The 17,896-nt window shown below is 36.9% G+C and overlaps 1 protein-coding gene across 3 annotated transcripts in view; it reads left to right on the top strand.

Annotated features, from left to right (window-relative positions):
- vps50 (VPS50 EARP/GARPII complex subunit) overlaps nt 1-17,896 on the top strand; it is a 158,289-nt gene that overhangs the window by 42,446 nt on the left and 97,947 nt on the right. For all 3 annotated transcript variants that reach the window (XM_047383265.1, XM_047383264.1, XM_047383266.1), the window contains exons 10-11: nt 11,532-11,574; nt 13,302-13,400. In XM_047383265.1, coding sequence (XP_047239221.1) covers nt 11,532-11,574; nt 13,302-13,400 — 142 coding nt within the window. The remainder of the gene's footprint in view (nt 1-11,531; nt 11,575-13,301; nt 13,401-17,896) is intronic.

Genomic DNA, 17,896 nt, shown 5'->3' with positions numbered 1-17,896 from the left:
TATGAGCGATGTGGGGTGTCAATATCTCCTTGTCACTATGCATTCAGATGAGAGAAAGAAGAGAAGAACCAAAAAGAAAGAACATGATGATTTCTCACCAGGATATCAATCCAGTTTTTGTCTTTCTGGCATGATATAAATCTATTAAACAGATTAGTTATTAAGGACGTTATTGATTAATCCCTTGATTGAGTGAGTAATCAGAATTGGCTGTGCTCTGCCAGGCATTCCAAACCTTTTTTCTTGAAGCTCGACAATTAAGCCCTCGTCACACTATTGCCTATATGCCTTTTGTTTGGAGAAATTAAGAAACCCACATCGCTTTGCTTTGCTTTTGATCACCAATTAAGCCAGGCAGCCAAAGATCTTTTTGGACTTATTGAAAAAGTCTACTGCATGGCATGCCATGGCTCTCACTAGTCGTGAAAACCGCACATGTGCACTGTTGCTACTGCGAATCAAAGGCCACAGCAGTGATCTGATCATAAAAATACTTAATGTAATGCTACGCTATCCAAAACTCTTCATCAACAAATTGGACCTTATAGATTAAGAATAGGATGTCATCAAAGTTACTGTACAAGTAAAAGTAGACAGACACATACTTGTGGGAATGTAGTGTAAGTTCATATCAGAGAGGGAGTTAATTAAAAAAGTACATGGTTTAGAATGTTACAGGACTTGATGTTGCACTGATAATGTCCTTGAGAAATATTCAAGAGTCAGATATGCATCCATCTGCAACATTATTGCTGACATTGCATTATTGTGTTAAGCTAACTCAGTTACATGTAGAGTAAGTTTGTGACTCTTGTATGTAGTCCTAAACCTTTGGCAATCTGGGTCATCTTCACTCATTATCATTAATTTTCCTTCATCATACTTAATGTAAACTGAAACATGTTGTGCTTCTGCAATACCTTTCCCCAATGGATTACATCACTTCTGTTATTATGCAGTTATATAAAATAAAGATGCATCAAGTCAGAGATTTTTCTTTATATATTATTTCTAAATGAGTCATTTAAGGAGCTTGTTTCACACTGCCTTTTTTCCACGTGCCAGTCATTTCGCTCTTCTTAATTTTGTACCTTTGCGGTTTTGGCCCCTTCCTATCCAACAGTATTTTTCTGTCTACTGCGAAACATTTCATATCAACCATGCGCTAATTCGTATATGCCATGGGGAAGTTCGTTACCTGTTTTGACAACTGATTGGCTAATCTATTCTAGTCCACTGTGGGGAAATGTGGTCATATGACTGCAGGGTTCATGGTTCATAATCTGACATGTTTTATAAGAGTCAACTGTCCCAAACGGGATCATAAACAACATAAATATGTCTAGTGATACAAAATTATTTACCATTTAAATATGTTCCAAGTGAAGTTTGAGTATTCTTGTGACCATATATCTCAAAAATTCCTAAAACTACTCCTCTACAATAACAAATAAAATGATACAGTATGGTTTAAGTAGATGGCTATCATAGGGTTTGTTTACAGGTACAAAATGGAAGTAGGAAGCAAATAAATTTGAATGCTTTGTTAAAACAATTGAGGCACAAAATAAAGAAAGGGGTTAATTGACTTTTGTTGCCTTTTCTGCTGGTGATGTTTTATTTTACATCTGTCGTATATCTTGCACAGGTACTGGTCATTTTGCCCCTTTTGTCGTTGCATACCATTGATGTTTTAGTTGGTTCTTACCAATTTATTTATTTTATTTTTTTAGCTAAGCGGCCAACTTAGCAGCAACTTGGCCCCACCCTTTAAATCTGGATGCTGAACTGAGTAGATCCTTAGAGGACTCTAGAGAGCACGTAGAAATAATTAAATTTACTTCAGAGAGTTGAGTGGACTGTAGAGCACACCGGCCTGGGAAGTATGAATTTGCCATTAAACTAAGGGTTTTGATTTGTTTGAATGTCAAGTTTGTTAATCATTTTGCATGTTCACAATAAATCCCATTAGGCAAACTCATCAATAATGTCACCACCAGGCCAATGTAGAGCTTAAAGCCGAACACAAATTACTCAAACCTTGACAATAAAAGCCTCCATGGTAATATGTGTTCATTACTTTCAGTGGCTGTCTTTTCTGTTCTATAATTTGTTCTCTGAACATGAACCTTGTTTTTCTCCATCCTATACTCTGTAGCTCAGATAATTATAAAACACATTACAGCCAGGGTTGGGAATTTCACCACATATGCCAGGTTCAACACTCCTGTGCATTGAGATAGTTAGCTGCCAATTTCAGGATTAATCGGATATGGATGGACCTTTGGCAACGGCCTACATGTAGTTGATGCTGACTTTAAAATCCTGCAGTCAGGCCTGTTGATGGGTGTGTCTGTGTAGAAATGTGTCTGAGATAATCATAAAATGAAATGAAGCTGGCTGGAGGATGTTTTGCTTTGGGGTTGTCTGTCTTTTCGTTTATTACATTTTTACGAGTGCGATATCCCAGGAATGCCATCAGGGAATTTTTTTCATATTTGGCATCAATTTTCACTTGGACTTGTGTGTGCTGAAAAGGTCATTGTGACATCAGATAACATGTTTATAGCCATAATTCAATAATTCATACACTGAATATAATGTTTCTCAGTAATGGGCCATATTTGACACCAAAGCCACAACTAAATATATTAGGTAAACTGTGACTCTAAAGTCAACTCATTATGTGGGCTTTATTATCTACTTTAAACAGCAGCTCACAAAGCTGTATTTTTTTTATCAATAGTAATACTAATAAGTCATCAGACAGAGTTTCCTTCATTGTTTTAAAAACTTTGTCCCTGTCTCTGAAAGGTCAGGTTGTTTTTCCGAACAGGGAGCTAACACAAGCCCAGATAGCTCACAGTGACTGCTTCAAGGCAGCTTCGGGTCCCAGTGTTTCTGTGCGTAGAATTTATGAACTAATGTCGCTTTGGAAAAGCGAAGCTCTGATCCAGCCAATGACCTATCTTGACATCTATCTTTTCCTTTGAGCATTATGGCACAATTTAATGAAGAATTATATGATAGCCTGTTTTAAATGGAGATCAGTTTGATGTTTTGAATATAGTTGAGGTATTGCATACATTTTGCAGTTATTTTGTGACAGTTGTTGCATAGATAACCTGCTGGTTTGTTATGAGGCCATGGGATATGTAATGTACAAGGTTTTCACAATTGATTGGCCCCCCGCTGCTAAAGTTTGGTCAGAAGCCTTGAAATAAATATCAACATGTATTGATTTGATTTGAAGTTTTAAATTCTTTTTGCAAAATCACAATAACTGGCTCCTCTAACAATTCCTCTAAAATGAAGATTTTTTTTAATTTATCCTTTATTTTTTCATGTTGATCTAGGAGTGTCTAGGAACATTTCATAGGTTATCTGATGTGATTTTATACACAACCCTGTTTTCTTTCAGCCACTCTTCAAATTAGGAAAGACCGGAGAACATTAAATTCTCGAAAGGCCAATGCGTTTTGATTTTCGTAAGTCAGGAAATACCCACAAGGTTCTTACCTAAATTTGCTCAGCACATCTTCATCGGAGGTACTGCTAAATGTGGAGGGCAGGTCAAAGGACCAGTGCACTGTTTTCATTGACTCATATATCAATACACTCTAAGTCACAATCTGCTGAAGCTGACAGCGTAAGACCTGTAGAGGTTTGTCATATGATTTATTCCCACAATGCCTTTCAGCCTCTCTTTAAATTATACAGGTTTTGTAGGCTCTGCGAATTATTTACTGCACAGACTTTAACATATATGTGTTTGGTGTGAGTTACGTGCGATAAAGATTCTCCACTCAGAATAGATAGCTGCTTAAATTCAACTTGAATGCAGTGTGTTTTTCTGTTTGTGACCAATCATTTTTTTTGTTTCACTTACACTTGTACTTTATAAAAACAAGATGTATTCTCCGTTCAGTTGTTGACCAGTCCTTCTCAACCTACTTCAGTCAATATATTTCCTGTCTAAATGTTTGGATTTAGTAGTATTTTCTCATGAACTAATAAAGCAAGAAACCAGGGAACAGACAGAAAAGTCCAAGCTGAATTTACCTGAATTTTATTTGTGATATGCAAATGCACATCAGGGCACATTTAAAGAACCAGCATTATGCAAAGTAAAAAACAGAGTACATTAAATACAGTACAGACCAAACGTTTGGACACACATTTTCATTCAAAGAGTTTTCTTTATTTTCATGACTATGAATATTGTAGCTCCACACTGAAGGCATCAAAACTATGAATTAACACATGAGGAATTATATACTGAACAAAAAAGTGTGAAACAACTGAAAATATGTCTTATATTCTAGGTTCTTCAAAGTAGCCACCTTTTGCTTTGATTACTGCTCCTCACACTCTTGGCATTCTGTTGATAAGCTTCAAGATGTAGTCACCTGAAATGGTTTTCCAACAGTCTTGAAGGAGTTCCCAGAGATGTTTAGCACTTGTTGGCCCTTTTGCCTTCACTCTGCGGTCCAGCTCACCCCAAACCATCTCGATTGGGTTCAGGTCCGGTGACCGTGGAGGCCAGGTCATCTGGCGCAGCTCTCCTTCTTGGTCAAATAGCCCTTACACAGCCTGGAGGTGTGTTTGAGGTCATTGTCCTGTTGAAAAATAAATGATGGTCCTACTAAACGCAAACCGGATGGAATAGCATGCCGCTGCAAGATGCTGTGGTAGCCATGCTGGTTCAGTATGCCTTCAATTTTGAATAAATCCCCAACAGTGTCACCAGCAAAGCACCCCCACACCATCACACCTCCTCCTCACGGTGGGAACCAGGCATGTAGAGTCCATCCGTTCACCTCTTCTGCGCCGCACAAAGACACGGTGGTTGGAACCAAAGATCTCAAACTTGGACTCATCAGACCAAAGCACAGATTTCCACTGGTCTAATGTCCATTCCTTGTGTTCTTTAGCCCAAACAAGTCTCTTCTGCTTGTTGCCTGTCCTCAGCAGTGGTTTCCTAGCAGCTATTTTACCATGAAGGCCTGATTCACACAGTCTCCTCTTAACAGTTGTTCTAGAGATGTGTCTGCTGCTAGAGCTCTGTGTGGCATTGACCTGTTCTCTAATCTGAGCTGCTGTTAACCTGCGATTTCTGAGGCTGGTGACTCGGATTAACTTATCGTCCGCAGCAGAGGTGACTCTTGGTCTTCCTTTCCTGGGGCGGTCCTCATGTGAGCCAGTTTCTTTGTAGCACTTGATGGTTTTTGCGACTGAACTTGGGGACACTTTCAATGTTTTCCCAATTGTTTGGACTTACTGACCTTAATTTCTTAAAGTAATGATGGCCACTTGTTTTTCTTTACTTAGCTGCTTTTTTCTTGCGATAATACAAATTCTAACAGTCTATTCAGAATCAGAATCAGAATTCCTAATTAGTAGGACTATCAGTTGTGTACTGTATCCAACTCCTGCACAACACAATTGATGGTCCCAACCCCATTTATAAGGCTTGAAATCCCACTTATTAAACCTGACCGGGCACACCTGTGAAGTGAAAACCATTTCAGGTGACTACCTCTTGAAGCTCATCAACAGAATGCCAAGAGTGTGCGGAGCAGTAATCAAAGCAAAAAGTGGCTACTTTGAAGAACCTAGAATATAAGACATATTTTCAGTTGTTTCACACTTTTTTGTTCAGTATATAATTCCACATGTGTTAATTCATAGTTTTGATGCCTTCAGTGTGAAGCTACAATCAAACTCTTTGAATGAGAAGGTGTGTCCAAACCTTTGGTCTGTACTGTATATTTGTTGACCTTTTCTTCTGTAATAAGTTGAGTCAGCATGAAGCAAAGAAAACATTTCCTTTCACCATTGGAATCCTGTTTTTTTCCTTTAAAAAACCCCTCATGAACTGCCCACTCTCGCAAATGCTGATAAAGCAGTTTATGAAACTTTAAATATGTGATATTTTATAAATCACACTAAATTAAAAAAAAATTTAGCATGGAAAAAGGTTGTAGACTTCATTTCTCATTCTATTATCCAAAAATACAAAATCTTAATTTCAGAAAAATTAAATGCTTTTTACATGATTACTTTTATCTTTAGTTTGTCACATCAAAACATGTGTTTTTGTCCAACTTATTGATCATTTTAGTTTTTGAGTTACTAACAGATAAACACAAACCATCTTAAAAATCAAAAAGGTAATGTCACTGCTTTTTTGGCCTCTTGATCCTTTTATGTCAAGGTTTTAAACTGGACCCAATGTTCTTGAATTGGGTTCTATTTAGATATCATTGAAATAAAGCCCTGAAATTATAATTTCTTTAGAAATGTATGAAATTAATTTATCACTGCGATTAGAACATGCAAATAAATATTAGATTTCACAAGGAATGCTGAGCTAAGCTAATAATATAAGAATGAGTTGAAAATGCAGCAAAATGCCATTTAAAATGTAATTGTAAATGAGGCAGATATAGACTATAGAAAACGTTTAATGTTTTAGAGCTCCAAAACAATAAAACAATTCTAACCATAAAAAAAACATACAAGCCTAAATAGTAGGCATTGAGATAAAATTTTAAATGCTATAGAACTGAACAAACTTACTTCAAATTTAATAAAAAGATAAATAAAATAAAGTAAAATAAATAAAATTTATATGACATGACTGAAGTGAACCAAAAGGGGAAATACCAAAGTAAAAGCAAAGTACAAAACTAGTTAAAAACTATTCCTTTTGCTCCCTTAACCTTGAAATCTAGAAGCTCCACCTGTGCACAAAAGCTACATCTGCAGACATCAACAACAAATAACTAAATATTATACAGTTTAACCTAAAGAGGTTCTCCTGGTCAGGCCTTCTCACTTGGACCAAAGTCCTGTAAACCTTGGTGGAAGTCTCACCCTTTGGCCTTTTGCTCCTGCATAACCTCTCCTGCTCTTGTGTAATTTCCTTTGTCCCCTTCTGGTACATTTACCTCTTCGAAGCTCTCCCCTTGCCTCTCAGTTTCCTCCCCACCTGCTCCGTAAAACACTTGTTTAGTAAGTCAGCAAATCACTGTAAAGGGACAAGACTTCAAGCCCTACAGCCTCCTATTGCCAGCATTAACTGAAAAATAGTTGAAAGGGGGAAAAAATCTCCCAGATTTCTATGTGACCCTGCTGTATCCTTGTGGCTGCTGCAGGGAAACGATCGTTAATTAGCTATTTCTCCTCATATGTTATTTATGCATTCTGTCTGATCATAGAAGGTGCCAGTATTAGAGAGGAGCAGCATCTCTGCACACAAGAATGCACTGTGGTCTGTGTGAGTAATTATTGTATGTTTATTCAGGAGTTGGACAGATTAGGAAAAGGGTGAGATTGTTTTTATTGGAATCAGTGTGCTGTGAATATTTTCTAAATATACCAGCCAGAAACATGCAGAATCAACCATAATGGTGATACCAGAATGCATTTTAACTGTTTTTCTCTTGTACGAGTTAATCTCAGTAAATGTATAGTATTATTTAAAGTTTATTTATTCCTGCAATTGAATTAAAGAATAAAAACATATATACATTAATTGCACAGATTGATACATTTCAAGTATTTATTTTTGTTAATTTGGATGTTTATAGCTTATAAAAACTGTAATTCTCATAAAATTTCAATAAATATAGGACGAAATAATAAGAGCATTTTTAATGCAGAAATGAATTCTGACCATAATATGGCCTAGACAATAATAGGGAATACTGATGACAGTTATCAAAGAGGCAGTGATCGACACTTTCAAGAAGGGGAATAACCCACAAATGTTTTCCTGAATCCAAGCCTATTATTGGCAAGTTGAGTGGAAGGAAAAACTGATAGAGAAGTTGCACAATAAAGAGCTACAATTACAGCCTTGAGATGACCTCAAAGCAAAGCATTGACCAAGTCTCATGTAACTTTCAAATTTTCTGAGAAAATGATTTTTTTTATTAGCTGAAAGCCATAATGATCAAAATTAACAGAAAGATATCTCTTTGTTTGTAATGAATCTAGATTTTATGTGTTTCCCTTTTTATAAAATCACTTAAAAACAATCAGCTTCCTGATTCTTTTCTAACTTAAGATGCAGTGGCATGTGCTTTGTTGATGGCTCCAAGCCTGAAAAGGCTGAACAAATCAATACAGGCTTTATATAGGTGAAAACCATGGCATGTGGAAATACTAATACCAGTTCAATATTGTCATCCACGTCTGACAAAAAATCAATCTGAATATATTTGTTGAATTTTAATCATTTACTGTGGGCTTTTTATTGTTTATCAGTGTTTAATTGCTGTCATTCTGTAGGGACTTTTCCCTGTTCTCTTTTTAATACCATTCACTTTCTGGTTTAGTTCCAGTTGCTCTACTAAACTGGAACATTGCGACCAACTAAAATATTCTGCAATGAACCGGAGGGTGTTTATCCTCTTGACACGAGCTCCTTGGGTGTATCTCCTTTGCTTTTTACTCTCCTGGGCCTTGCCATTGAACATTTAGATGTGTTTCCTCAGCAGTCTGGACCTGACATTGATCAATTCATCTCTGTGTAGTTGAGCCAGCTTTCTAACTTTTTCCATTTTTATTTTTTTTTGCCTTTGCTTCCTGCTATATTCTCCATTGAGGGTATTGGCTTTGGCCTTTATCTCTATTGTAGCTTTTTGTTGTGTTCCAACTCCAGGTATAGCACTAATAGCGATCATTTTATTTATTTATCTATCTTCATTTAACCAGGAAGTCTCATAGAGATTAAAATCTCTTTCACAAAGGAGACATGGCCAAGGTAACAGGCAGTAGCAAGGTAGTGGGTGCCGCTATCTCTGAATTTGATCAGTTTTCTTAACTGTCAGCATATTCCTTGTATGTCCAAAAACGTACTTGGCAATAAAGCTTTTCTGATTCTGATTCTGATTCTGATTCTAAAAGGTTATGGTCAGACACTAACATTAATTGTATCTTATGTCAATGGTTGCACATGCTTGAATTTGTTGTGGGTCATCTCTAAAACACACAGGATCAATGTTATAGATAGAAACTCAAATATCTAGAAAACATTTACTGATTTATGGTTAAATGCCCATTAGTAAGTTGCACCACAGACACGCACTTTTTCTTGCCATCAACAAGTTACTGATATTATCCAGGGGCATTTTTAGCATTTTCCACATATTTTCAAGATTGAGGTCAGGACTTTAGGATTTAGGATTATATATTCCTACATCAGTGTGCTGTATCCATTACAAAACTAGTTTTGATGTGTGTTTGGGACATTTGTCCAGCTGGAAGACCTGATTTTGTCTGAGTTTCAGTCAGCTGAGCTAAACTGCCCACCATAGATAAAAGGGATTTGGTTAGGATGTTCAAAAACAACCCGGGATCCACCAAGGCTAAAGCCTACCGTGAACTGGAAACTCCTGAAACACCAGTGTCACTAGCAATGGTAAAGTGAGTTTTAACACCAGAACGGACTGACAATGTGCCCCTGATCTAAAATTGACACCTTCAAGCTGTAATAAAATTTACAGCTATAGACATGGACAATCCCATGGACTTAAGTGGAAAGACAAAGATTGAAACGCTTTGCCACAATAGAAAGAAGTATGTTTGGAGGAATCAAAGTGAGGCTTTCATATCAAAGAACCAGTAGTCAAGTATGCTGAGGATCAGTTTTAAATTATACTAGGCTTTGCATATGGTGAATGTAATATTGAAAGAAGAGTACCCCCAATTTGGTTACCTTCCCCTCAAATCAACAGCTATACGATTAAAAAGTTGACACAGTTGGGGGATCCAACTTGACAGTAAACTTAGTCTGAGAGTGCTAAAGAAGACTGGTCAAATATGCAGTCAGATTTATGCCATGACCTTGTTGATGGCTATAGAGAGTTTGTGCTTCAGGTGCAACCAAATCTGAGTGGCTGTCTTTTATAGTAGTCTGTCTTATTTTTACTATTCGTAGATTAGAGAAAATCAACGATAAATCAACCTTCTGTACCCAATTGTTGTCTTAAAAGATAACTGAATTTTTATTATCAGTCCAGTAGAGAATGATTCAAATAAATCTGTAAAGCTCCAAATGAATATAATATTCATGCCAGTGATGAGTGTATGTCAACTTCTGACTGGAACTGTGCATTTATGACTTAGTCCAGCATATCTTTTTAGTTTCTCTGACACCACGTCATTATTTTCTCCAAGTGAAGCCAAGATGCTTCATTAGCAATGTGTTAAGGACACAGTCTCCCTTGGGCTGCTGCAGACTCCCAAGGCACTACATAAGAGCAAGCTGTGCTGATAAAGACCACAAGCAATGACAGAGGCAGGGGAAAAATGGAACAGCAGAGTATTGTGAATGAAAGCGGTGAAGGGTGGCAGAGTCACAAGGGAAATGACTTTGTGTCTCCTGATCTACAAAACAATCATAATGCTTGCTGCTACTTTTCAGCTTTTCAGATAAACGTGTTTTCTGAATTGAGGCAAAAGCAGAGCAGCAACCAAGGATACTGCTGACATCTTATATGTAGTGCTAAATTGCTAATTAAACAAGAGGTGCATTCAGATGTGACTAAGATGCTTAGGAAAGTTCATAAGCTGTTTGCAAAGATGCAAGGTTAAGAAAATAAATAAGGCAGAGAAAAGGGAGTTAAAACACCGTGAAAAACGAGCCAGACTCAACAGTGTTCTGGCGGGAGGGGTGTTGGAGAATCAGAGGACGCTCTGGCAGGGAAATGGAGCCTGGATTGGAAGATTGAGAGAGCAGGCATGCTAAATATTTGGATGGCTCCTGTAGATGAAAATGGACCAGCAGGCAAATGGGCTGGTTAAGATGAGCATTCATTCTGGCAAGCAACATTGAATCTTGGATATTAGGAAGATATTGCTGGCAAAGGAATTTCAGAAAACAGAGCACTAGATTTAAACTGCTTGTGTTTGCTTTCTAATTGGATGATCTTGCAATCTGATGAATATTAGTAATGGAGCCTGGTTTGGTATACTGCTGAAGGCAACCAAATAACTCTTAGACCGGCTATATGGAGTTTAGGATCGCAGGAGTGACAGCTGTCAGATGGTACAAAATGGATTACACCCTGGTCAGGTCACCAACCTGCCAGAGGAGCTATACAAGGCCAGCTGAACTTGTGCAGTCTTAAGAACTTGAAACAAAAAATTTTTTTCAAGCTGCTGGAGGAATCCAGTGTACCCAGAGCAAAACAACACCAATCTAGAACTTAGAAGCATCACAAAGAAAAGCCTTGGCCAAGATTAAGTTAGAATATTCATGGTGTAAGGTGACAGGGATAACCACCCCACCACCTTTCCACCTTATGCATCCCTGCCTTCTGTACAGAAAGGGAGATGCAAGAAAAAAGCCTTATTTGTACTAACTATAGTATATCTTATATAAATTTATGTGTGAATGATATTTTACATCAATTATGTTTTAATTTCAGAAATCAGTGTGACTTTTTGTCAGTAAGCAGTGAGATAAAAGAAACATCAAATGTTCTGAAACTGAACACAAATCTGTTTTTATTCCACAGTGAGCTGAACTCTAAGCTTCAAGACACTCTTGAGCAAATAGAGGTATGTGAATTTCCTGTTTTACTTCTAAATCCGTTCTCTGAAAGTAATGCCATGTTGTTTTCAAGCAATGTAATATTTGATATTGCTCTTGTGTGTTTGTAGAGTTTTGGTCTAGAAAAGGCAAATTAAGCTTGAATTTGACATTCTGATTGTTTGGCTTTGTCATTCTGGGTCTGTCACATATTGACACAATCTCGGAGTCAACAGTATAAGCGTGCAACCAGTGCAAATTGTGTCTGTGTCATCTCTGCTTGTGTCCTGATGCGTGTGTGTGATAAATAATAATGAGAAGGCAATTATTGCAGCACCACTTCTGCTGTGCTCCAGTAGATTAATTGCTTACAATTGTGTCTGTGAACAGGAGGGATGTTTGAATGTATGCACATACGTATAGCCACATGCTAGGGTTGCTTGTTTACCTATCAGCTTGAGCCAGTGAACAAGCATTGCAAAATCCTCTAAATCATAAGAGTAAACACATGAACAACGCACAGTTCCACTTTTCCAAAGTCGGGTTTAGTGCAGAGTTTACAATGAAGGACATTATGATCTAATTATACACATATACAACTATGGAAAGACTTTAGATCTACATAACACCATTTTTAAAAAAATACAGCAAAGTCTTGGAAGCAATACACACTGATCAGGCATCACATTATGATCTAATAGGGTGTTGGGCCCCTTTTTGCTGCCGAAACAGCCCTGATCCATCAAGTCACGGTCTGTACCAGATCTCATGGAGATGTTAGCAGCAGATCCTTTATGATTTTTTGACACATTTGTTACCAGAGGTGCTTACAAGGTATGGGAAAGTATCATACGTTTGATTGTTATCGTAAATTTTGTTTTATTGTGTTAAGAATTGTGATTTATCATGATAATGATAAATTCTAATTGATGAAGGTTACACACCCCAAAAACGTGGGGTGTGGTTGGGATTGCTGATTTTTATTAATACACTACTGGTTTCATGAGAGCATCAATAAATATAAATATATTTGAAAAAAAATGATTAAATGTAAACATCAGGCGCTATCTAGCAGTAAAGTAATAGCTGCTGTAATTGGTGAAGAAGCAGTATTTGTGTTTTAAGGGCTTTGACCAGCTGTAGTAACAGACAGTCAGAAGCGTACAATTTGTTGCCAAAGTATACAGCAAGCTGTACTTTTCAACATCATTTCTTGTGATCGTTATCACAATAAATGTACCGTAATCAGATATTGTAAGGTTTTAGGTGCATTTTGCCCAGCTGTTGTACCAGTAGGTCTGGATGAATTTAATTCAAATTTTTGTCAGTTATGTCCATTAGACTTAGTTTGTTAGCTGCAGGGTTTACTTTATCCTCATGTGTAGGGTTTTCACTCGAGGCTTAAGAAAACATTGGGTGATTCAAGACATTTGATCACTTAGCCTTAGTAGGCCCTTTGCTCTCTGAGCTCAGATTGCGTCAAACTTGTCGCACATCTCACCACTTCTTAATTTCTTCTAAAACTCGTCTTACTCACAATGCTTCTCTTTTCATCTCTTTATCTTTCACTTAGTTATAAATTCACTCCTATCCACATCCGGTTACCTGGCCCATGGCTTCATAGTTTTACATTTGCGCATCTGTATATCTGAATCCCCATGGCTTTAATGCTGATAATCCCTCTCCTTCTTCCCCCCTCACTTTGCGTCCACCTCTCCTTTGTCTTCTTCCTATTTCTGTCTATTTATGTCTCCAGGAGCAGCTTGATGTCGCCCTGTCAAAGACTTGTAAGCACTTTGATGTGTTGCACTACACCAAGGTCCAGAAGGCCTACACGCTCCTTGGGAAAACCCAGGTCAGTGGTTTGACTAGTTTATGTCTTCTCTGGAATGTTTAAACATATCCGAATTGCTCTTTTTGTCTCCATTTTTTTTGCCAGTTTCCTGTAGTTTAAATATCTCGTGTTGTTTGATTCCTTTTCTTCTTTAACCTTCCACCATTACTTCAGTACATTCATTCAGTTTAAGTGGTCAAGTCAAATTCTATTTCTAAAATAGCCATTGTTGACCAAACTGCTTTACATTGTAAAAAATAAGAAAAACACTAATAAAATAATCTAAAAAAATGTAAAAGTCAATGTCAAAATAAACTGACATAAATTGGCTTTTACAGTAACAGCCAACATATTCTGCCTAGCTAGAGAAAATAGGAGCTAAAATATCTTCACTCAACCCTCAACTTTTTGCTTTTAAATTTAAACAGTTAAAGCAAAAAACCCAGTGACAGGCTGTTATGGTGCCCATTACGCTACGTATGAATATATCCTGAATATTTGTCTGGAGATGCTCCTGCCAATTCAGATATTTTCTTTTTCTAGACATTCTAACACATAAATAGAAAATAAATAGGTTGCAGCTTCTTTGATAGAGTCAGTAGTCTGGATTCCAATCAAAACTACTGCAAGATTATCCCCATTTCTGCAACAGAGTGTACGTCCACTAGGTTTGTTTGATTTCTTTGTTAAACTCCAAAAAGTGCATGCTTTTGGTTCATGACTTTATAGACAGAAATTAGTGAGAGATCATTAGTTGAAACATTGATTCATCGATGAGACCTGATTAATGGAGTATTGGCCAGTTCTGCTCACTGACTGAGCGAGTGCATCTCTACAGCTTTCATCATCAATAATGACCAACTCCTTGTTGTTACATCAACTGAGAGGGTTGTATTTTCATCACATTTTATACTCTATTATGCAAAAACCTACAAGCAATTTTAAGAAGGTGAAGTAATGACAAAAGAAGAGCAGTTTGAGGCTGAATACCTGAAGCTGACATGTTCTGCCAATTGTTACTTTACAGTTGTGTTTAAACATGTAAAAAGTAAAACATTTAACTTAATTTGACAAATGTTTCACTGTTACATTTAGTTGGTGCTTTAGTTGTCTTTTCTAAAAAAGGAATTAAAAATGACTTTTACAAGGCACATTTTTCAACTATTCAACATTCTGCTGTTGAATAGTTGAAATGAAATAGTTGACTGTTGCTGTGTTGGACAGTTCTTAATGAGGTACCGTTACAGAACCAACTTAGTTTGCCATTTCAAAGGCAGATTGTTTGCTTTCTTATCGTAATGGTTTGTTTTAAGCAACAGATATTTTAAGTTACTGGGGTAGCTGCATTCATTTGCAATATTTGTTATCATGTGTGCTTTATTGTCATAATTGTCCTTATTAATGTCGGTAAAAGCAGTTGAGGCTCATTATAGATGTTATTGGATTTTGTTACATTCAAAATATAGCAATATTTCTCACTATGACTTCATCAAGCTAAAGTAGCATCTGATGTGTCGCTGTTTCATTTAAATCTTTTGTGTGGCAGCATTTGTGTAATCTGAAAAAAAACTGAAGAGTGCGAGAGAGAAACAGATCAGATAAGACCATTTTGTAGGCACTGAGAAAATATTGTGTTGCCCCGCTGCTGGTGAATGTCGCCGAAGTTAGCATCTCATTGGCCACTTCACATTGTAGTTCAAAATCAAAAACACCTGAACTAAATTGTCTCGCACTGCTTGCTGATTGCTTAAAACACAATTTCAGATTTGATAGACTCTTATCCCTCTGCTGAAAACAAAACAAAATAGACAGTCTCTTTATTTATGCCTGAAGACGGCTAGTGTCCCGCTAATTTTGTGCTAGAATAACGGGGCATTTTAGGGTGAAAAATGCACAAACTGGTTGCTTTTACTGTGCTTTTTGGCGTTTGGACCACTTTGGATAAGATACTGCTTGAAAACTAGGATAATTCTTTTACTTAAACAAATTATTAAAATCCCAATTCATCTCTCTCTTGTGAGGCCAGTATAGCAGACTCTCATCTTGTGAGTTTAATGCAACACCCCAAGAACTAAATGGATGTAATATTATATTTCAACACTAATTAATTAAGTTGAGGGACTCGTTTATGGAGTTTATTTTTATTAGTACATCCTCATAACTAAACCCTTCCTGTTGGCATGTAATATTTACTATGAGTTTATATCATGTAGAATAAAAAGATTAATTAAATACAATGATTATGCAATACCCATATAGTGACTGACAACGAATAGGGGGAGGCAATTTGTCAGTAATTTCTATGAAAATCATCATAGAGGCCATCATATTTCTGACAACCTGTGACACACACTCATATTTTCAATGTTGTGCTGTGATATATTAAGCTCCATAGATTTGCTGTCTTCTCCTTGGAGTAAATAATAGTTCAGAGTTTTTGAGCAAACAAGGCCATGGATCATGCATGTCATCGTTTGTGATTCCATTATAACTTATTTGCTGTCAGCTAAATGCCAGGCACAAACATTCCCCATATGAGGGATTCAGATTTATCTCATAATTCCCAGGAAAATATTAAATATGCTTCTTTGGAATGTCAAAAGGACACAGAGGATCATGTCATAATCATATTTACATCCTTCACGTTTTAGTTTAAGTTGTTAACTTCAAGAATGCACTTAGATTTCTATTAAAATGCTAAAAGTGAGAAAGAAAAACCCCCAGAATTGATAAATTTCCAAATTTTGGTTACTGATATAGTTCCAGTCAGAGGTTTACACCCAGTTATTATCAGTGCATATGTCCTATTAATTATGTCCTTATTAATGGTGATCAATTATAAATAATTAAATACTTTTATTTTTATTTATTAATAAATAATTTGGACCTTCCATTTTGAAGGCGAAGGGATTATGAAACATGTATTTTAAAAACAAGAATTGAATTTACTGTCCATTTCCTTCTCTCCATTGACTCTTCTAAACATTCTTCTTGTTGCTGCTGTCGAATAGCTCAGTCTTCATCATCTGATCTGACCATAAAACCTCTCTAGGCGGCAGTTGCCTTGTTCATGTGTCCATCTGCAAATGGCACTCTTGTTTGGCACTCTCTCAGTCCGTGGTTAGAACTAATTAAAATTGTGAGCTGTGTGATCATTCCATCCTCGAAAACAAACAGTTCAGATGAAATTATGAAACCCTAAAAAAAAAAGAAATTCATGCTGCTTATGTGGCAAGTTTGATTTTTCTGAAACAAAATTAGGTTATGATCCATCCTCTGCTACACTTGCCATGTTAGGTAGCTTATATTATATGAATATGAATTTAAAGTGTATTGTAACTTCTTGAATTAAATAACAGTGAATATGATGAATCCCAGGTATTACTAGCTTGCGCCAGTGATGATGTAAATGACCACTCAGTATGCCTCTTAGCTCCAACAGCCATCCTTGAGGTGGACGTTTCGTCACCGAGGGTTGTTGAGAACAAATGTTTCATTGTTACTGCGACAACATGCCTTTCAGACACAATCCAATCCAAAGAGGTCTTTGTTGGATGTGTGTTGCCATTATGCTGAAGTGTTCGGTGTTTTTGATTGGTGTGTTACACCTTCTGAACATTATATGCTCATTTTGTTAGTCTGAGATTTAGCTGCTACATTTTTTTGTTTTTCCTGTTTATTTTGATCATAGTTTGCAAAATAGTTACTGGAGCTTTAGGTTATTGTTATGAAGGTTGCCATGTTTTTTTCCCTTCAGTCCTTTATTTCCAAGTGGTTTTCAGTGAGTTTTGAGGTCTGTTGAGGTGAAAGTTCCTTTTGAAAGAGGATAAGAAATGCTTGAATGACTTTTATGCCAGCAAGGAGTCAGAATGGAGCGAGGATCGCAGTTTGTGGTCAAGGCCTGACAGTAAGAAAATCTAATTACACTGCAGCATCTGTTAACCGAGGGCATCACTCAGCACTTTGCCGGCGTCTCCTGAAACTCTGGTCTCCTCATTTCTGGAGGGTTCAAAGATGAGACAATTGAGATCGAGGGGATGGGAGGCGGGATGATGCAAAACAGAATGTCACTGCAATTATTACTTCACTATAAATTAAAATCGGACACACTTAAACTCTGACTGGGAACAATGTGGGAAATCTGGACAGTGGAACTGGTTGAAACGTTTCTATTTATTTGTAAAATTAAAAGCTGAATTATTAATGGAGCTTAAGCAGTTTTCTGTGGAAGGTGATAATGGCAAAAACAGAGCAAAGACAAAGAGTTTCCTGAGCCAACAATTACGATTAGCTTGACCTACACAGAAATCTGTGTGGTTCTCCAGGGTACCATCAAGGATAACTGGTTTCTCTGTGTGAAGGTGGGTTAGTTATTATTGAAGTACATCATTTTAGTGATTTGTGATATAACCAGAACTTTTAAAATAACATTACATAACATGTAAATGTTGTTTTCTGTTAATGCTCACCTATTTGTGCTTTTATGGGAGAAACAGATGCACAAAAAACCTTGGTGT

Source organism: Girardinichthys multiradiatus, chromosome 13, assembly GCF_021462225.1.
Source record: "Girardinichthys multiradiatus isolate DD_20200921_A chromosome 13, DD_fGirMul_XY1, whole genome shotgun sequence".
Taxonomy (NCBI): Eukaryota; Metazoa; Chordata; class Actinopteri; order Cyprinodontiformes; family Goodeidae; genus Girardinichthys; species Girardinichthys multiradiatus.
Note: the sequence above shows the minus strand (reverse complement) of the source record. Positions and strands in the feature narration are given on the sequence as shown.